General features: G+C 44.2%; 2 protein-coding genes across 4 annotated transcripts; both read left to right on the top strand.

The window, feature by feature from the left end:
• Positions 1 to 441: 441 nt before the first annotated feature.
• rgp1 (GP1 homolog, RAB6A GEF complex partner 1) lies at positions 442 to 7,904 on the top strand. The gene is made up of 9 exons (XM_088921716.1): positions 442 to 626; positions 1,955 to 2,070; positions 2,576 to 2,709; positions 3,611 to 3,694; positions 4,301 to 4,450; positions 4,673 to 4,819; positions 5,203 to 5,330; positions 6,057 to 6,234; positions 7,104 to 7,904. The coding sequence occupies exons 2-9, from the start codon at positions 1,955 to 1,957 to the stop codon at positions 7,325 to 7,327; spliced, it is 1,161 nt and encodes a 386-aa protein (XP_088777842.1). The 5' UTR covers positions 442 to 626; the 3' UTR covers positions 7,328 to 7,904.
• A 3,619-nt stretch (positions 7,905 to 11,523) lies between these two features.
• LOC148841208 (C-C motif chemokine 19-like) lies at positions 11,524 to 17,676 on the top strand. 3 transcript variants are annotated; one of them, XM_088917919.1, is made up of 7 exons: positions 11,524 to 12,106; positions 12,541 to 12,684; positions 13,357 to 13,672; positions 15,022 to 15,183; positions 16,080 to 16,200; positions 17,130 to 17,237; positions 17,450 to 17,676. In XM_088917919.1, the coding sequence occupies exons 4-7, from the start codon at positions 15,129 to 15,131 to the stop codon at positions 17,460 to 17,462; spliced, it is 297 nt and encodes a 98-aa protein (XP_088774045.1). In that variant the 5' UTR covers positions 11,524 to 12,106; positions 12,541 to 12,684; positions 13,357 to 13,672; positions 15,022 to 15,128; the 3' UTR covers positions 17,463 to 17,676. The 3 variants fall into 3 exon arrangements, with proteins under 3 accessions (XP_088774045.1, XP_088774036.1, XP_088774054.1); XM_088917910.1 differs by having other exon boundaries at positions 12,541 to 13,672; XM_088917928.1 differs by lacking the exons at positions 11,524 to 12,106; positions 12,541 to 12,684; positions 13,357 to 13,672 and having other exon boundaries at positions 14,150 to 15,183.
• The last annotated feature ends 3,385 nt before the right edge of the window (positions 17,677 to 21,061 follow it).

Genomic DNA, 21,061 nt, shown 5'->3' with positions numbered 1-21,061 from the left:
ATCCGTGTGACAGGATAAAGCATATAATTAGCCTTGCTACTGTCTCTCTCTCCAGCAGCAGATCTCAGATCCGAGGGTATCAGAACTGCGATAAACAAATTCAAATAGTTATATTGCGGTACTACCAAAGCATTAGCAATCAGTAAAACACATTAATAGACATTTACAATACAAAACGGCTTAGCTTATTAGAAACCCTTGTGACTGTGACAGAAACTGAGAAACCGTTATTTCTTAATGCAAGTACAATATGTTTTAGATGTGCACACACAAAATTGGTCAATTCATTCAGTACTCTTAATTTACGTATATACATTATCCCTGCCTTACTCACTTTGCAATGTTCGGAAATGGTGGATTCTTAATTTTTGTTTTGTAACTGTTTCTCTGCTTTGGTGACATGAGGACTGAAAAAATCCAGGGAAGGTTTGTGGTAGTTCAGCAGAGTGGAGCTGTTGTTATTGTCTGCACAGGGTGTATGTCGTCCGGTTGGACCTGGAGCCCAAAATGGCAAAGAACTACTTCGAACTGTAGTGACATCGGACTGGACCGAACCAGCAAAGTGAAACAGACTGAGCTGGACACTGCGGGGTGACGACCAGACCACTGTGACGCTGATTGCTAAGGTACCGCGGTACTCATTCCGCTGATGAATTGTGAATTGTAGGCTCAGATAAAGGGGTAGGATTAAGACAACGGCAGGGATGAGACTTGGTTGTGTAAGATACATTCCGCAAGCTGTCTACAATGTGTGTGTGTGGTGCAGTGTCTTTGGTACGTATAACAAAATGTCACGTTTGTTGGCACAGTGTTGTTGTGTCTAAGTACAAGTTGTTATTGTATTTGCAGCGTCGATACAGAGTTGTGTTTATTTACAGTGCACAATATTCAGACTCTTCCTACGGTGTTTCGTTTTTACAAAATGATGCATACCAGTTTTTAACTTAAGTGGTTTTTATTCAAAAACTGAACTAGTGCTGAAAATTTCTAAGAGTAGGATGCGTTACAGTAAATATCAACGCAAACTAAAGAGAAACAAATGAAATATGTTGATTGCATAAATATTCAGACCCATACTCGATATTTTGTAGAAGCACCTTTGACTGCAGTTAAAGCCACAGGTCTTTCTGTGTCTTCTCAGATTTGGTCAAACTGTCTCAGGTTGCTTAAGGATTGTTTATGGACAGCAGTTTGCAAATCTTTCCATAGATTCTCAGAATTCAACACTTTGACTGTGCCACTCATTTCTCTGAGTGAAAAAGCACTAGAGCATTCACTTTCTTATCCTTAAAATACTCTAGTGTAGCTCTGGCCTTTTGCTTTGGAGTGTTGTCCTCCTCAGAGGTGAATTTTCATCCCAATTTTAAATATCTTTAAAACCTGTTTAATTAATTAAAAAAGTAATTGAGCTCTGTAGCTTTTTCCATCTCTGTTGGCCTCACAGTGACATCCTTAACCAGCTTCCCCCTTGCTCCTGATCTGTGCATTTCCACAACTTTATCCCTGGGTTTTTTTTAAAGCTCCTTAGTTTTTATGTTTGAATGTTTACATGAAATTCACTGCCTGGCTAAAGGACATTACAAAGACAGGTGTATTTATTCTGAAATCATGTGATCCACTGTAATAGCACACAGAGAAAGGCCACTCAGTTAATTGTGTGTTTCATAGTAATTTTATGCACCAAAATTAATTTATGCTGGTCATGGCCAATCTTATGCAATCATGCGTTTTCCATGATAATTTTTTCTTTTATGTTATCCATTTGCTGCTTTTGTTTTTCGCTGTGAATGTGTGGCATTGGGTTGTGTATAACAAAATATTAATTGCTACTTGAAGGAATCATGGCTGCAAGCTTTAAAGCAACAGTGTGAAAGCTGTGCAAGAGCCTGAGTACATGCCCAGTGCTGTCCGGCGTTGCTGTGTGTCACTGGCTCACAGTCCTGTTGTGTTTCAGATGATTGAAGTGGTGGCTTCTCTGTCCCGGGGGCCAGTCTTCCTGGCTGGAGAGATGCTGGAGTGTCTGATCACCTTCACCAACCCCTTGTCTCACTTGTCTACCTCGGCCAGCAGGTAACCTCCCTCCTCGTTTTCTTCTGCTCTTCAGCTCTTTCTTTCTCTAGAACTCACAAGGGTCTTATCAGCATCGGCTAGATCACACCTGTTTCTCACTTCATTTGCAGTGACGACCTGTGTCCATTGACACATTGAAGAATGCAGTGGAGTATTATTTTGTACAACTCATCTGGAGAGCAAAACTCTTAACCTCCTGTCCCACCTCTTGCCATCCTTTCCTCTACACTTCCCTCTGTCTGTTTCTCTGGGTGTGGTGATTGTATTTGCCATCTTCAGGAGAAACTGTGTTTCTGCTCCAGCACAGATCCGTGAGCTTCTTTGATGCGCTCTGAGTGGTGTCCTAGCAGCAGGGCTTTCCAGAATGCCGCTGCCCATAGGGAAGGAGGCAGGAGTGGCTGAACTGCAGGGGGGGGTTCGGAGAGGAAGGGGAGTGGTGCCCAGAACTGAGTTGCTCTAGTTTCTTTATTCTCCTCGAATCTCTTCCCTTCTCTCGTCCTCTCAGTGAGATGCTGGCATGGGCCAGTGCCCAGATCCACTGTCAGTTTCATGCCAGTGAGAGCCGGGTGGCACTCCCCAGCCAGGGCGCCAAGCAGGATGTGCAGGCAGAGAGCGACACTGTGCTCATCTCCAGCCGAGGTGAGAGGACAGAGAGTTGCTGTTTGCATTGGCTGTAAGGAAGTGGTCTGTGATTATAAATCTCTGTGCGAAAAAGAGCTTCCCGTTATTTCCATTAGTTTCATTTTTTTTCCAGCATTAGAGCCCCTGCCACGTGCAGTATCATACCAACATCACTCTAATTTACAATCATAGACCAAACATCACCTTCACTCTCTGCTGATGATATTCTCCTGCTTTCTCTTAGGTAACACACCCAAGTCTTATTACCAAGTTAATCTTAGTTAATTTGCTATCTTTAATAATCTCTGTGTATATTAAATGATATGTTTATAATAGGTCCCTATGCCTTTGAGTACTATTGCTAAGAAATCTGTTTCACCCTTATATACCTAATCAGCAGCAGTTCTCAGGTGTTATTAAGATATTTAGTTCTCCCTTGTCTTTCTGCATGTTTGTAAGGATGTCTTGAATGAACCTGAAGCAGATTTGACTTGATGGTGTTCTCTACAGGCCACACTGTGTGATAGGATTTTTATTATAAAGATGAATATGCAGGATAAAGAGAAGCCGTCATTGAAGCAGACTTTGTTTTTAAGGAATGAATGTATAGTTAGGCTGTATGTCACTACTGTAGAAACTCTGTCATTGTGATCAGAAAATTTCCTACTTCCCATCTTTCAGGCTAGTCGAGAATCAGAAATTCCTGATTAGATCCCGTTACCTTCTTCCTTTCTTGAGAAATCCTGTTTTTAGCTTTTCATTGTTTTATTCTCTTTTTTTTAATTGAACATACATGTTCATTGCCTTTTTTGTGCGTGATGAACTTGGTTTCTCTATTGATAACTCGTAGCACTCTTACTGAGCAGCTAAAGTGCAAAGACAACATTTCCTTTCTTATCTCTGTCGCGTTCCCTCTCAGGTGAGCGGGGGCAGTGCATGCTGGACACTCCCCCAAAGATTCTGTTCTGTGACCTGCGACTGGACCCAGGGGAGTCCAAAACATGTGAGTCACAAATCTGTGTGTCTGCCTCTCTATATTCGGTCCAGTTAAAAAAAGTGCTTTTTGGGTGTGATTGAGCCAAAAAGTACAGCAAATACTGAACATGCTTATTTTCTTATTATCTGTGATTGTGATTTCAACTGAAGTTTGTACAAAGAAAAGCATCAGTTTTATATCACATTATTATATCAATATATATATATATCAGTGTTGTATTATATTGTACATAAATTGAAAAGAAAACTCTTCCAAACTATGCAAATGATCAGAGCAGAGAAGAGAAGATGGAACTCTGTCCTGTCCACCTGTCTGTAGAAACCAGACATAAATAAACACTCCCTAATTAAAGAGTTCCAGTTTACTCTGGAGCCTCACACAGTCCTGCCAGACCTGCAATGGGCTCAATCCAGTCTGTAATGGGAGTCCCTGGCAGATATTTGGATAGTTGAGGATAGCCCACAGCTGCTCCATGCAGTTATTATCCTCTCTCGAAATGAATTTCAGAAAAAGCTTTATTGGCATGACCGATGAATTACAGTGTTACCAAAGCAGAATCAATTAACAGATCATTTACAGACTTCTAGAATAAAGACACGTTTCCTGTCTCAGACTCGTACTGTGAGACCGTGCCAGTGGATGGACCCCCGACCTTCAGAGGTCAGTCAGTGAAGTATGTCTACAAGCTGACCATCGGCTGCCAGCGTGTCAACTCTCCCATCAAACTGCTGAGGGTGCCCTTCAGAGTGCTGGTGCTGCACGGTCCGTACTTCCATACTACCTGCTGCCTGTCACCTCCTGTCTGTCTGACTGTGTGTGTGTCTGTTCTTCAGTATGTCCTGTTGTCTTCTGTGTGTCTGCCGCTCGTCTCTCACTCTGGTGTGATTTGATGAAGATGGGGTGAGATATCTCCAGTGTTGTGCGCACAGGGCGTGTTAGTGATGGAGCATGTGAATGTCAAATAAGCTGTACCCTCCACTTCAGGTATTCCTGAGCCCCCGTTCCCACAAGATGAGGAGGTGGCCCCTTCAAACCCCTTCTTGGAGGAGGAGGAGTCGGGGCGTCGTGACTCTCGGCTGTTGGAAAGAGCCATGGACCTGCTGATGAACAACACCTCCCGCCGCTCTCCCCGTAAATCAGTTTCACTGGCTACCTGGGTATCTGTGCGACTCTGTCTGACCACCAGAACAGCTCTCTGTCTGACTATCTAACTGTCCGTCTGACCATCAGGCTGGCCGACTTCCTGTCCATCTGACCATCAGACTGGCTGACATTCTGTCTAACTGTTTGATCATCAGATTTAATGGCTCTCTGTCTAACTAACTGTCTTTTTGGTCATTAGACTGGCCATTTCTCTGTCCCACTGTCTGTCCATCAGTCTGACTGTCGCTGTGTTTGACTGTCAGAATGTCCGCTCTTTCTGACTGTGTTTCTGTCTGATTGTCTGTCTGTTGACTGGTCTTCCTGTGTTGGGCTGTCTGTGTGTACCTCTGACCCTGCCTTGTGCCACCCAGACCTATTCAACATCACTAATGCCCGGGGGAAAGTGGGCAAGTTCTGCATCTTCAAGACAGTGTACCGACTGGGAGAGGACATCATTGGCACCTTCACCTTCTCTGAGGGGGACATTCCCTGTCTGCAGGTGAGTCGCAGTCTGTCCATCAGTGCAAGGTACTCATTTATCAGACACAATACAAAACCGGTTCAGTTACTCAGTAACGGTTATTTCAGCAGCGCTTATTGTTTGAGAAACACATGCGAGCAAAACGTATCATTGTTTTTTTTCCCCTAAGGGTGTCAACGTTTTTTTCGGTGTCAAGGAGTACCTCCTGTTCCCAGTTTTAAATGCACTTGCACATAGTTTCCACTTGTGTTCTTGTGTGTCACTGTTGATTCAGAAGTAGTCCACTGGGTTCACGTCAGTCCTTTCAGCATTTTCAATACTTGTCGCGGGTCCCCTGATTCCCCTGTTCCAGACTACAAAGGTTCAGTTCCTTCAGTTTGTCAGTGTATGCAATTCTTATTAGTCCCGGAATATATCTGGTTGCTCTTTTCTGGACTGATTTCAGAGCAACAATATCTTTTCCATAATGTGATAACTGCAATTGTAAACAACATTCTAAATGAGTCCTTACAAGTTCATTATACAATTTTAGCCTAAATTTAAATTCTGCATTTTAACTGCATTGCCTAACATTTTGTTTGTGTTTTTGATTGCTTTCCCACAAATTCTCCAGTATACGTATCCCTGCACAGTGTGATGTCAGAAGCAGAACAAGTAGATGTCAGTGAGGTCACCTGTGTTTGTGGTGGAGCACAAGGGTGCACGTGTGTAGAGAAAGTGACAGCGTCTGTGTGTGTGTTTCAGTACTCCGTGACCCTGCAGAGCGAGGAGGAGGTACAGCCTCAGTACCAGCGCCGGCCCGGCCAGCCGGCCAGTGTGACCGGACACGCTCGGCACCAGGAGGCCTGTCTGCACACCGCGGCCAGCCACTTCTCCCTGCCCGTCCCACTCAATGCCACCCCAGGCTTCAGCACAGACATCGGTCAGCCGATTCATATTTAATTATGCTGAGCAGGTCTGAAACAAATACTTGCATCCCTAGAGCTGTGGACAACTGATTTAGGAATACCCATTTTGCGAAATACTATCAAGTTTTCACTATAAAAAACAAAATACACATCAGTGCAAAGCATCCTCTGTCGTTTACTCCCGTTTACTGATTGTCACCTTTCTGGTGAGTGTTCATTTTCAGCCTTCTTTAATCAGACCTTGATTTTAGCGCTTAAAAGCTCCGGGGCTTTAATTTATTCTTTAATTTTAACTTATTTTTTTGCATTGATAATAAAGGTTTTATTAAAGAAAGCTGTTGCATGTATTGCTTGTTCAGTAAGTTGTTTACTACTTTAAATACCAAAACTACTGTACAATGTACACATCATTTAACAATATGGAAAGTGCTCTGTTAGGTTACTTGTAACTCGGCTTTAACACTCAGTTATCAACAAAAAAGTCATTTAAAAAAGTGATGGTTTAACTACACATAAATAAGTTTGAAAATTTGTGATTTTTCTGGGATTCGAGAATCAGTCTGAAGGACTTACATATAATCGTATGGGAATTAATTTTTTATTTGTGAATTTTTGCCTTAGGAATTAAGGAACTAATGGCATTCGTAAATCGAGGAATATCTGTAGAGTAGAAATTGAAGTTAAAATACTGGCATACAACACAGAAACAATTCAAGAGCTAAACCTTCATGAGCAAGCAGCTTGCAGCCCAGTTCTCCTTCCTTCTGCACCCTTGCTCTCTCTCTCTCTGAGACAGACTGCTACACGATGCACAGCCCAAGCCTCTGCACTCGCTCCACAGTGGCTATAAGCTTTCAACGCTCTTGTGTTTTTCTTCCGACAGTCTCTCTGCGCTGGCGTCTGCACTTCGAGTTCGTCACGGCCCGCGAGCCCGTGGAGCCGGCCATCGTGCTGCAGAACCAGTCGGAGGTCACCGTGTGGACGGGGGCTGAGCACGTGGATGTGGACACCTTTAGCTGGGACCTGCCCATCAAGGTGCTGCCGACCAATCCCGTGCTGGCGTCCTACGTGTCCCAGTTCTCAGGGAAGAACAGCATCAGTATCTGAGCGGGGATCTGCTGGGCTTGGGAAGTCAAAGCAGCTGCCTTAGCTGGACTGGGTCCTTTTACCCTGAGAGACACAGAATTTCTCTTCTGGCTTCCTGTACTTCTGCCTGAGCCTCGGTTACTTCATCTTATCTGAAATTCCTCTGAGCTGACAGACTTTTGCTCCAGAGTTTTGATCGGTTTCTGAGGTAAAGAAGGCTGTGAAGCCTATAAGACTGTGGCCCGCGAGGATGGGTTTAGAGAGAGGTGGTGGTTATCACAGGTATGGAGTGGTAAAGACAAGGGGTTGGTTTAGCATACCACAAGGTGTACCACAAGGAGAAAAGATGAATGTGAATGAGGATAAGTTAGTGTGACAGGGGAGATATGGTGCACAGGAGTGGCAGGCTAACAGGGTGATGCAGTGAGGTAGAGCCGACAGCAGCAAGACCTGCCTTGACAGCATTTCTTTGTGCCAACCAGACACAATCCCCTGTCCCTCTGCCTCTTTCTTTTAAAGAGAGCTTCGTTTCCTTATAATAAGTCTTTCTATTCTGTAATGCAGTGTTTGTTTGGAATAAACTATCATTTCTGTAGTCACTGTGCTGTAAATCTGTGCTTCTCACCACACATCGTGTTGGTATTTCTGCAGGGCTCCAGAGCCAAGTTCTGTGGGCAGAACTCTCCACGTGAACCCCCTGCAACTGTAGTGCCTAGAAATACCACATTTTCCAGTCGTGCATAATGAACAAAAATGCTGAAAATAAGGTCCTTGCAAAACTTCAGTTCTCTGAGTTTAGTGGGTGTGCAGTCAATGATTTAGGATCACAAATAATGTTAAGTAATGATGGAGATGAACGTCTCAGTTAATTGAGAGCTGTATGACAGTGAGAATGTGGGGAGACTGGTTCTCTGGGACCAGACTGGGAACCCTGCACTGTGGGGGCTCACCTGTTCTGATCACCAGAGTCCCTTTGTCTTCTGGGTTCACTGTAACAATTCTGAATTTTCTGGGGCTAAGCCTTTTTAATTATGAGGAAATCTTCAAATTTTGTGGGTATCTTGTAGTTTACCTTAACCACAACACTCCATATATAGACAGTGAAAATAAAAAAAAAGATTTAAAAGATAAGGAAAAGGCATTCACCTTTACACATCCTGGTAACAGCTCTTTCAGTGATAATGCCAAATTAAGGGAGTAAGCAATTGCAAGTTAGTTTGGACTCAAATGCAAGACCTCATGGCTTACCCATGAGTATGGTACATTAGATTTAGTGACCCATGCTGTGACTGTAGTATCAAGACTGTGAAGTCATCACTGTATTCTTCTGGGTGGGCTGGGCTGGGCTGGGCTGGGCCACACTGAGTCAGGTTGTTGCTCTAGTGGGTATTGTCCTGGGTGATTGTGAGCAGTGTACTTGTTTCCAGAACTCACCTTCCGTTGAAGATACAGACATCACTGCTAACCCTTAGTATTTTGGTCTCTCTTTGATGCTCATTATCTTTTTTTTCTAGTAGTGTAAATTAAAAGAAGTCTGTTTGCTATAATAGTTACCAAAAGATTTACAAATATTATTTATGATATTATTATTAGAAGAGAATCACTCTGTTCCTCAGGCTGTGACAAGAAATCATCCCCCTTCTCCAGTAGGAAGTCTGCAATTTGATTTATGTTGGGAATGAATGTTGGCAAACCCCTGAATATTACTCACAGTGCAGCCGAAAGTGCATCTCTCAGCTTCTCCCTGCTGGCTGTGGGGACACAGCCTGTCCTCTGCCTGTCTACCTGTCACCCAGTTTCCATGTCCAGGCTGTGGTTACTGAGCCTCTGCTTCGTAAGAGTCTCTTTCTGCTTTACACAACGCTATGATCAAATAGGGCTGCTTTCCCACCTGAGCTTGCATCAGTGCAATCCCAAAGGGAGAGTGAGGAGAGAGTTCTCATCATAGCCTGGCTGACCCTGAGGGGTGTGATTCCCCACACGGGCAAGATCCTGCTTCAGGTGTGTGTGTGAACAGGCCGAGGGAGGCAGAGAGTGCAATGTGAGAAAGAGGAGGCGGGAAGAGAAAGGAGACAATCTGAAAGGAAATATTGTGTATTGAGAGTTTCACAAGGAAAAGAATAACATGTTCTTTTACTAAACCTTTACACGGTCCATGTAGACTGTTCTGTGATTGCTCACTCATCTCGGATGATTCAGTTATCTGGATGCAGAAGGAGTGATCAGAAAAATAAAGATCTCTTCAGTTATAAACTTCAACTATGCAGGTGAGTAAAACTGTAAATAAACCATTATAACTCTTTAGCAGAGAAGCACAAATAAAAAAGCAACATCCTGTCAGACCAACCTTTTAGACTTGTTTTGTGCATGCAGGAGTAGCAATGGATACCAATAAAACACAACATTTTAGGTATCTTGAAGATCTTTGATCTATAGGGATCCTGGGAAAGTCCTGTATAATAAGAAAAGGCTGGTTAACGAACAGTGTTAACCAGGTGAAACCCAAACTGACACTGATGCTATTAGTGAGGTGACATAGAGCTTTCTGTGCCATCTCTGTATGCTTTGTAAACTTCAAATAAAACTTCAGGAATGACTAAACACACTCACAAATTATTCTGGATTTACCAACTATTTTGTGTTGCATGTTGCAAGTATATTTATGGCAGTTTGTTCACTGTTTACATTGATTTTTGCTTGACCTGCAAGGTTTACTTCTGTGCAAATATTTGTAAAGATTGTACCTGCCACAGTTGCATATACTATAGAAAATGTAGAGTGAGGAATGAACGATGAAAACATTAGTTAACTGTTCGAGTCCAGGAACAAGGCTTCACTCTTACATCTTAGCCAGAGAACAGAACACTTAGCAAGGAGGCCAAGCTATTAATCTTGAATACAGTTGATGGCAGAGCCTGTTAACTTAATGGATCCTGAGGTCTCCTTCATTTTACCTGTCAATTGTGAATTTCACATGGTCTCTCCGCAGACCAGGACAGTCTCAGGAATCTTGCTGTGCTGTTGATGACCTCTTTTCAGACCCCGTTCATTGGTCATCTGGACATCTGGATCTGTAGAATCAACATTAGCACCTAGACTCCACACCTTTTCAGGACCTTGAACTATCCAACAAGTTAAGTAATGAATTGGTGAAAGACCAAAGCAGAGCCAGTGAGGTCTTTAATGGGGTTCCACAGGAATCAGGTTGAGAGCCTCTACTCCTTCTACTTTGTGTTAGGAATTGGCACTCTGGTATAATAGCAGATAAATGGGCCAGCACAGTTCTGTGTTCATTTTTTGTTTCCTCCAATGGGTAAGGGTCTGAGTACTCACAACCCCAGACAGTTCCACACCCTGCATGTCTCTCAATTGAAGGTCCATAACCCAACAGCTTTCTTTACAGTCATCAATTCAGATTGTACCGCTCCCTACTGTGTTACCTGGAGTTACAAAAGAGTACACCAACACTGTCAATAGCTCAGTGGGTGTACAGTACGAATGTGTACAGAGCTCTGATGCTGTTCCTTATTCCTGCTGTGTCAGTCTGTCAATAGATCAGGGATGTGTATACAGTATATCAATAGTGTCCATATACAGTAGAGTCCTACAGTAGCTGAGCAGGTTTGGAAATGTGTTTATAAAGCACTGACACTGGCCATCAGTCCTGCCGTGTTAGTCTGTCAATAAGTCAGTGGGTCAGGGAATGTGTATATAGAGCCCTGATGCTGTCTCTCAGTCTTGTTGTGTCAGTCTGTCAATAGGTCAGTGCTTGTGGGAATGTGTATAAAGAGCCCTGATGCTGTCCCTCAGTCCTGCTGTGTCAGCCTGTTAATAGCTGAGTGGTTCGGGGAACATTTTATAATGTCCTAACGCTGTTCCTCAGTAATACTGTCCACATGTCAGTGGCCGAGTGGTTCATGAAATGTGTAAAGTGCCTATAGAAAATCTATAATCCAGGACAGACACTGTCCCTCAGTCCTCTGCGCTACTGTACAGTATGTGCTTTGTTCCCCAGGCTGTGTGGCACTCAGCCAGCTTATGTTTTTCCAGTCACTGCCTTTAATGAATGTATGTCAGCAGTTTATTTATTTGTTTTTTTCTCTACCAAAATATTTCCAGTTAGAAAGAAAATAAAAATCCCCTTTGTCTAGATCAGGCTTGTCTGTCTTTGTTCAGCGATGCGCAGTGAAAGAGTCCACAGAGCTGAGAGCTGCTATTGAATTAGAATGGAGCATAATTATTATTAGCAGTAGTAGTATTAGTATTATTAGTATTGACTGAGATTAAGACATGGAGTACTGACAGATGTAGGCATGGAGTCACTGAACAGAAGTGTGTGACAATGTGAAAATGGCGTCAAATGAGAAGAAGCCATTCAGTTCATGTAGTCCAGACCTTTTTTGAAGGGAGCCAGGGTATACTGTACATTAACGACATAGGCGGCCATCGTGTTCTAGACCCACACAATCCTTTGTGTCAAGAAGTTTGAAACAAACTCCTCTGACACATGGCAACTACAGTAATCCTATCTAGTTGTGTTTTGAAAGATTTCCCGAATCAGGTTCAATGACATTTTGAGACCCTCTACTCTCTGTGCGAGGTCAAGCCTTCTGCTTTCCACATGAAGGAGACAAGGAGTTCATCATTTTGATTTTCTGAATTTTGTAACAATTTTCAATTCTCAAAATCAACATTTCTTACAATTTCTTTTATTCCTCCCCAGAGAGCTATCCTCTATCGCCAGTCATTGAACTGCATTCCAGGCATTGGGTTGTTCTTCATCCAAGTCTTCCTAGGGAGGTAATGTCCTCTTTTTATAATCTGCTGACCAAATCTGATCAGATTTCTAAATACAGCTTTACAATCTATATAATTCTGTAATATAAATTTGTGATTATTTCACTTGATTTCCATCTGTTTGGCAGAATATTCGAGCTTTCTGCATTTGTTTCTTTAAATTCAATGCAAGCAGTCTGATATTCATGGTGCATTTGGCGGTTTGTCAATAGCCATTTAGCAGATTTTGCTTTTGAAAGTAACTTCTAGAGGCTTGGCAATAAATCTCTTACAATAAGGCTTCAGTCTTACATCTTAGCCAGAGAACAGAACACTTAGCAAGGAGGCCAAGCTATTAATCTTGAATACAGTTGATGGCAGAGCCTGTTAACTTAATGGATCCTGAGGTCTCCTTCATTTTACCTGTCAATTGTGAATTTCACATGGTCTCTCCGCAGAGCAGGACAGTCTCAGGAATCTTGCTGTGCTGTTGATGACCTCTTTTCAGACCCCGTTCATTGGTCATCTGGACATCTGGATCTGTAGAATCAACATTAGCACCTAGACTCCACACCTTTTCAGGACCTTGAACTATCCAACAAGTTAAGTAATGAATTGATTCTTAATTTCTTACTTAATCACGGCTCTAATTAAGGATTAGCTGGACCAAGATTTGGAAAGGCATTTAGGTTTAAAAATGAAAGAGCTGTGGTCCTAACACAGACCCCTGTGGTACCCTACCAGTAGCCCAAGCTATGTTAAAAGGGATTCCCCTTATCAGTGCTTTCTGTATTCTCCACATTGATCAGCTCAAAGTCCACATGCACACATTATTTTAGGATACTTACAGCTTCCAAATTGACAGTTACCCTTTATGGCACACCTAGGGGAGGGGTGCCATGCCACAACAGGATCTTGTTGTAGATCAGAACAGAACAGGTAGATCGCAGGAAAAACAGACACGCGTGCATTGTAAATTAGAAACAGTCCTTATTTATTTTACAGTGCAGAACAAAACACAAGACTTGTTCTGAGCTCTAACCACACTTCTCGGATTTTTTAACTGATTTCCGAGTTAAACAGCTTGCCAGCATAAACATATAAGTCTCTCTGAAACTCTTCCAAAAAATCACAATAACATCCATGGATCCTTCCTAATAAAAACTCCGGTCAGCTGCTACTCACTCCATAGCAAATGTTAACAGTCAATCTCTAAGCATCAACTTCCAGGTTTTAAATGTCACCTGACCAATTGCCTTCCACCCACTGGGCAGGTGACTGAGGATGCTTTCTACGGCATGTGGTTCAGATGAGAATCACCCTGGCCTTTCACAGGGTACCGCATCACAAAATTCCTGGAAAATATACAAACCAGCTCAACAGTATGTGTTAAATCAAGAAGCCTGCTTTACGGAGATGCTTTGGTTGAAAATGAACACATTTATAGTTAGGTATTCCAAAAACAAAATTGTGCTTTCGGAGGATGGTATTGGTTTGCCACTTCCCTGGGAGGCGGGCAGGAGGCACTCCAGTGCTGAAAGAGCATGAAAGGATAGCTGAGGGACAAGAGCAGCTACTTCAAGAAAATCAGTAAGAACTTTGTTTCTATTTCAATTTTCTATTTCCTGTTTCTGTATATTCATTTTTATCATGCTCTTAATATTTAATCTTATCTCTGCACCTCTGTACCCAAAACACAGGAGGACTGTATGTTCACTAAACAATATTATCGTCCTGAAGTAAGTCTTAATTAGCATTAAATGGAAGCTTTGCCTGTAAATACTTTTCCAGTGTGTTTCTGTGCACTTTCTCTACTGTATTAACTCATCCAGCTTCTAATACTGTTCAACCGCCCTTTGCTTTCGTAAGACAGCTATCCACCCCACTGGGCTTTCAACTGTATTTCACTTGAATCCATTATTGCCTCTTCAAAGACAGCTAACAAGGCAGAAATGCAGTATCTGGCCTTTTCCAGACCATGCAAACTGTCTCTTAGAATACTGCTGCAGTATGCAGTAGATAATCTTGATGACATACTGTAAGAGACTTCTTAGTTCTGAGTGCTCTTTAGCTATCTTGACAGTGTTACAGTTCTCATGCTGCAGGCTTTTTCTGCCTTGTACTGAGTTGCAGTGTTCTGCACTGAATCCGTGGTCTTTGTGGAGTGCAGGTGAAAGGCTGTGCAGTCTAGGTGCTCGCTGTGGGCTCCTGCCCCACAGGTGGAGGTACTCCTGTTACTGTAACTGGGTGGGAAGTAAGGATGCCCTGTGGGCTTTGGGGAAACAGAGATTCCAGTAATAACAGGTGAGAAGGAGGGGACTTCTGGGCTGGGTGTGCTGGCTCAGCTACCAGAGTTTGGGAGCCAAGCCAGCAGTGCAGCACAGCCTCTGTGAACACATACACTCAGAGATGTGTAGCCCAGCGCTGTACATACAGATTCTGTCTGTGGTGACCATGTGCAGTCTACAGTAATGCATTCTCATTAGAGTAACTAGGTACAGAGAGAGGAGCATTCACCCTCTTACACACACTGCACAAAATAAGCAATCTCTTAGAAACAAAAACCACCCAGGTCACCTTAATAAATTAAAGTCCTCTTTGTCCTCTGGGGTTCTCATGAGGAATCAAGCTTGAACTAGTATACAGAGTACACAAATTCACAGACACAAGCAAGCATAGTTCACTTTGCACAGTATCCATATAATCAGTAGGGAAGCACTACTGTAAGAGTGTGAGGTAAGACATTAAAAGCGTTCTCTTATGGAGGAATGTGGTTAAAGTTCATTTCCAGTGACCTAGTGTCACTGTTGCTCTCTGCCCTGGCAGGGGGATCAGACAGACCAGATGAGAAGAGGCTGTGCTGAGGCGGAGTTTGTCAGGAAGCTTTTGGAAGGAGAGAAGTGGTGCGTGTCTTTACTCAAAATGAAACTTCTTGGCAGTATTTAAAGAGCAGCTGCCGGAGACGAGGGACAAAGACCTCGCAGTGGAAGAGCAGAAGAGCACGGACATCCTGCAGCACTGTGGACAGCGACTCCTCTCTGGCGCCATGGCAACACTGCGGGCCGCTCTGCTGGCGGGACTGCTGCTGGGCTGTGCACGAGGTACTGAGTTTATACTGAGTTCACACAGCTGGGTGCCCACCTAACTGCTCATCTTTCCACAGCAGGGTTAAAGTACAGATCAGTGTGTGTAGAGCAGCATACATATGAATAACGTCTCGAACAACATCGGTGACTCAAATATGATTATTAATTTTGTTGCACTCTAACAAACAAAAGGCAAAATGAGAAACAATAGTGCACTGCAGGGACTTTATTTTTTGTGCAAAAGGAATTTTCCAAAGGAGATTTCTAAACAGTAGAGACACTGAAAACAAAATGTGGCTATGCGGGGGCTCATAGAGTCCTTTTCTCCCAGCACAGTCTGAGAGTCAGGCAGAACGGCCCCACACCAGCACAGGAAAACAGGTGCTGTACAGGGCAAAGACATTGTAATTCACCAAGGCAAGAACTGGATGCATGGTTTTGGGACAGTCAGTATTGGTCTATAATCATTTTTGCATGTCTAGCTGGAAGAGCACTGGCCAGTGAAGTATTAGTAGGGAACTGGATTTCTGGCAGCTGTGTGGCACAGGAGGTGTACTGTAGGAGAAGATTTCTCCATGAGAGGAGCATGGGGAACCAGGTGCTGCTCGTGCTGGGGTGCTTGTTGAGGAGTGTAGACGGCAAAGACCATCAGGGGGCACTCTGCAGCCTTCTGGAAGCCCTAAGGACTTCTGTTGATTGGCAGCCTCTACTACTTTTGTTGCCAAACTGCATTTTATAGAATATGAAATACAAGAACAGATATGTTTGAAATTAATTTCAGAAACAGTGGCTGAGGTAACTAGATCAACCTTTTGAGACTTTTACCAATTTGGATATAAAAAAGATATAAAGCACTGTGCTCTGAAGGCCGGGAGTGGGATTGTCTGTATCGTGCCTCTCTCTCTGTGCAGGTAACGACATGGGCTCGCTGGACTGCTGCCTCAGCACCAGCAGCATTCCCATCCCCCGCTCCATCGTGAAAGACTATCAGGTGCAGAACCCAGACCAGGGCTGCCGGATCCCCGCCGTGGTGTGAGTGAAGAGCATGTCTCCTGTCTCCTTCCTCCTTCTCCTCCTCTTCCTCGTCACACTGACCATCCCGATGCCTCCCAATCCCCTCCTCTCTCCTTCCTCCTCTTCCTCACACTGACCATCCTGATCCCTAACAACCCCCTCCTGTCACCTTCCTCCTCCTCTTCCTCACACTGACCATCCAGATCCCTCCCAACCCCCTCCTGTCTCCTTCAACCTCTTCTTTCTCACACTGACCATCCTGATCCCTAACAACCCCCTCCTCCCTCCTCTATCCTCCTTTCCTCTCTCATCTTCTTAAGTGGAAAAAGCAAGACTGCAAAATTTCTGTTCCTCCAGGTCACATTTTAAAAATGTCTCCTATTTAACTGGACTTTCTGCCTCACACATCTCTTCCTCCACTTTGTGCCCTCAGTAGTTCAAAGTACTTATTTGGAGCGACAGAGAAATCACAGATTTTACAAAGCATGTCTCAAATAACAGAAAACAATTACATTTCATTGTAAAAAATGTGATTACACTTTTGACTTACAAAAGTGAAACACTTTTAATTTTATAGTTTTTTTTATAGATAAATTCATGGTCTTGTTATTAGAAATGCATTCATACCATTTCAACAGCAGTGATGAAAGTCAATTGACATTTCTTAAGAAAAATACAGCTATGCCAAAAGCTGTCGATTATGTAATAACATGACAACATCAACTGCAATATAACAAATAATAAAGGACAGACTTCCCTCTGTGCCTGACCAGAGTCATTCATTCTGTGGAAGGCCGTTGTGCCTGAGCTGCTCGTAATGGACACCTTGTCTTTGTGTCCAAGAAAACGGGGAACATTTCAAATTGGCCATGTTAGGAAGTTCCTGGACTTGTAAAAAAGACATCTCTGTCTGTCCGGGACTCTGACTCTCTCCCTGTGTCCTGCAGGTTTATCACCAAGCGTGACAAGAAGCTGTGCGCCCCCCAAAACCTGCTGTGGGTGGAGGCTATAAAGACATGGCTTAACCAGCAGGGCAAGCAGAGGAGCCCACACTGGTGAGCAGGGGGCAGGATGTCTGGGGTGGGAGTAGAGGCTGGCTGTGGGAGTTAGGGCAGACACCCCTGTCTGAGTATCCCATCCTGCCAGCATAGCCATCTGTACTGAGAAATTAACACAGTAAAGGCTCTTATTTGATACATTTGTAAAGACTTCAAAGTACAAGTTGTGACTGTTCACTCTAACACTCCAATACTTGTCCTTCCTCTAGGGGGCACCATTGAGATGGGGAGCAGGCTGAAGGCCTGGACTGTGTGAGTCCTATTGGCAGGACAGCTTATACTCCTGGCCCGCACAGTATTGCCCTCCTTCAGCAGGACATACCATATATTTGACAATCAGATTTCAAATTTCTGAAACTCCATCTGTTACCTGACCAATACTGTAACCCTTGTATACGCCTGTGCTACACTGAATGTTTTCTTACCTGCATTTAAAAAAATATGTATCAGAATTTGTATAATAAAGTTGATAAAAAAGACTTGTGTGGTAAAATACGTGCTGTTTTCTCATATTATTCTGCACATGCTGAAAGTGTGATGCTGAGGTAGGGATTAGAGTCATGTCCTCCCAGAGACTAAAGTCATCCTCTCAGTCTTCAGAATTAGGAGCCCACAGAATGTAGAGCACAGCACCACCTAGCAGCAGGGTGAGGCAGTGCAGGTAGAGGTAGGTGTGGTCAAGGGCAGTGCCCAGCTCCCTGCTCAGACTCAGCCTGTCCTGCTGTTTCCGAAGGGTCTCCAGCTCCCTGCGCACCCGGCTCAGCTCCTGCTTCAGCCTGGCCAGGCTCTGAGGCCACACTCCCCCTCCCACACTGGCCTCCACCCCCTCCACACTGCCATCTCCCACGATCAGCTCCTCTGACAGCGCTGCAGACACACAAACAGGGGTCAGGGGTCAGCGGTCATGAACAAGATGACCTTGTTCCATGGCACAGATCATTTAACACTTTATTCCGAAAAGGAGCAAGACAGAAGACTCATCACTTTGCCAAACAAAGCCTTTATCTCTCTGTGATTTCAGATTAGTTGAAATACACTAAACAATTACTTCATGCAGGTGTTTACTGAAGAAGACACTAATAGCTGAAGAGTGGTTATCAGAGGAGAAGGGGTCTCACAGGAGCCTACTGTAGATGTGAGTTACAGGGACAGACACACCACAGTCACCAAAAAGACCAATGAGTCCAACTGAATACTTATTAATTGTGTAATAGGATTGTACCCAGTTTGGCAGCAGGTGATGAGCCACGAGCTTTCCAGTGCCAAACATTGGCCTGCTTGCTTGGTGTTGTCTGTCTTACTACACGTCAATCAGAGGTGTTATCCTCTCCAGTCTGTCATGTAAAGATTTTTAGAGATTCACTAATGATAAAAAATACCTTTGCTATAAATTGTTGCAAACATAAATTTGTAACTAACTGGTAATCAAAAATAAATTTAACATGCAAAAAGAACAAAGGGAATCAGTTAGATTAAAACTTAGCTCCAGTACTTCTATCACCCTTCACACACCAGCCAATGGAGGTGAGGTACTTGCCTTTAATCACTGGATCCTCCCATTTTCCCTTCCCCACCAGCTGTGATAGTGGGGGGAAGATGTATTTTGCCACCCATGCACTTCTGTCATTGGACAGCTGGAAAATAAGTGCCGTTTCCATGGCACTACAGGCAAGCAGCCCAAGGGATCCAATCAAGTACACCTCTGGGGAGAAGGGGTTAACACCGAGTTTAATTGAGTGTAGTCCTACAGCAGTCTGCCCTGGGGCAGTTTACCTACAGTTTACTGTCTCTGAGCCCTGGCACGCACCTTGTCAATAAGCACTGTTTACACATCAGCAATCCAGAATTTATAACACACCTTATGATACAGTGAGTGTTTTTGTCTGTATTTTATCCCTCATCTTAACATCTCACCTCCCTTTTCATTGACTGCCCCGACAAACAGTTCTCCTGTTGCCTGATGCTTCTCTCTTGCTAGTCCCTCTTCCCTATCTTTCCTTCTCCCCCTCCCTCCCCATCTCACTCTTCCTCTGTCTCTCTCTAACAGGTCTCCTAATGTTTCCAGGGTGATGTTGCTCCCAAGACTCCCAGTAATGCTGATGTCTCCCACACCAATCGGCTGGTCTTCTGGCGTGGAAGACTTTAGCCGCCCAGAGAGAGCCCTAGCTGGGCATTAGTTTCATGTCACACCTCCCTCTCCCACACTTCTGTCTCACCAATGAGGGGCAGCTGTCCTCTGAAGGGGGGGAAGAGGCTGAACACCATGAAGATGAAGATGAAGTGTCCGGTAAAGATGGTCGTCTTCACACTGAGCCGCTGTTTGTAGTACGGGGGGATGAGGAAGGCCAGCCCATCCAGGAGGAGCAGAAAAGAGCTGGGCAGCAGGAGAGTGACCAGGTACAGCAGAGGCCTCCTGCGCACAGTCACCTGACACACACACACACAAGTGAGGCAGAGTCAGGCTCACACAAATAGAAAGAGTGTGTTTTTATCAAATCCTGTAAGTGAGCATCTTCATTGCATTTTGTAAGGAAAGTATTTTGTTCTCCAGTACTATAGACCCAGATCTGTTTGTTTAATCGGCCTCTTTCAGAGGAGATGGAATGAGAAGTGAGAGAGGAGCCAGAAGACTAAGAGAAGTCTTCTGGAACTTATGGAAGTGCACCCTTTGCTACAGAGCTGTGGGAGCAATAGAACTGAGAGTGGAGAGAGAGGTGTGGCAGAGGAGTGAATAATAGTTGGTGATACAGGTGAAAGAGTCCCACTGACCTGCACCCTGACAGTGGAGGTGTTGCTGTGGGATTTGGACAGTATGGATGATGTAGGTCCAGGCACAGTGAGGGACACCAGTTCCCACTCCCCCTGAGAGAATGACCTGTCCCAGTTCCTGCTGATCTCCACAAACTGGGGGCTCAGCTGGACTCTCACCTCCTCCCCTGGAAAATGATGGGGGAACAGAGAGGAACGAGGGATGAGAGAGAAGGAGAAAGGAATGAGAGTCACTGTGGACAACCAAAACAGATGGGAAGTGTTAAAAAGCTCATTTAAGTCTGACTTTCAATTTAGGTCTGACTGGCAGTAAAATAAAATATCAGATGCAGAAATAAAGAGGCAAACAGAGAGATATGGGTAAGAGGTACTGAAACATGAAGAGAGAGGAAAGCAAGGCAAACTGGCTGACAGTGTGAAAGGAGCACAGTGAAGAGTGACTGAGAGTGAGAGTGAGAAAGGAGCACAGTGAAGAGTGACAGAGAGAGTGAGAGTGAGAAAAGAGCACAGTGAAGAGTGACTGAGAGAGTGAGAGTGAGAAAGGAGCACAGTGAAGAGTGACTGAGAGAGTGAGAGTGAGAAAGGAGCACAGTGAAGAGTGACAGAGAGAGAGAGTGAGAAAGGAGCACAGTGAAGAGTGACAGACAGTGAGAGTGAGAGTGAGAAAGGAGCACAGTGAAGAGTGACAGAGAGTGAGAGTGAGAAAGGAGCACAGTGAAGAGTGACTGAGAGGGAGAGTGAGAGTGAGAAAGGAGCACAGTGAAGAGTGACTGAGAGTGAGAGTGAGAAAGGAGCACAGTGAAGAGTGACTGAGAGGGAGAGTGAGAGTGAGAAAGGAGCACAGTGAAGAGTGACTGAGAGAGTGAGAGTGAGAAAGAAGCACAGTGAAGAGTGACTGAGAGGAAGAGTGAGAAAGGAGCACAGTGAAGAGTGACAGAGAGGGAGAGTGAGAAAGGAGCACAGTGAAGAGTGACAGAGAGGGAGAGGGAGAAAGGAGCACAGTGAAGAGTGACTGAGAGAGTGAGAGTGAGAAAGGAGCACAGTGAAGAGTG

The sequence above is a fragment of the Atractosteus spatula genome, chromosome 1, assembly GCF_055471065.1.
Source record: "Atractosteus spatula isolate fAtrSpa1 chromosome 1, fAtrSpa1.hap1, whole genome shotgun sequence".
In the NCBI taxonomy this organism is placed as follows: Eukaryota; Metazoa; Chordata; class Actinopteri; order Semionotiformes; family Lepisosteidae; genus Atractosteus; species Atractosteus spatula.
This window is presented reverse-complemented; position numbering and strand designations above follow the sequence as displayed.

Excerpts from the sequence above, each read along its gene's own strand:
- rgp1 (XM_088921716.1), top strand. The coding sequence starts at position 1,955 with ATGATTGAAGTGGTGGCTTCTCTGTCCCGGGGGCCAGTCTTCCTGGCT. Across the intron at positions 4,820-5,202 it reads CACCTCCCGCCGCTCTCCCC|ACCTATTCAACATCACTAAT; the intron begins GTAAATCAGTTT and ends TGTGCCACCCAG. Across the intron at positions 6,235-7,103 it reads AGGCTTCAGCACAGACATCG|TCTCTCTGCGCTGGCGTCTG; the intron begins GTCAGCCGATTC and ends TTCTTCCGACAG.
- LOC148841208 (XM_088917919.1), top strand. The coding sequence starts at position 15,129 with ATGGCAACACTGCGGGCCGCTCTGCTGGCGGGACTGCTGCTGGGCTGT. Across the intron at positions 15,184-16,079 it reads GCTGCTGGGCTGTGCACGAG|GTAACGACATGGGCTCGCTG; the intron begins GTACTGAGTTTA and ends CTCTCTGTGCAG. Across the intron at positions 16,201-17,129 it reads TGCCGGATCCCCGCCGTGGT|GTTTATCACCAAGCGTGACA; the intron begins GTGAGTGAAGAG and ends TGTGTCCTGCAG.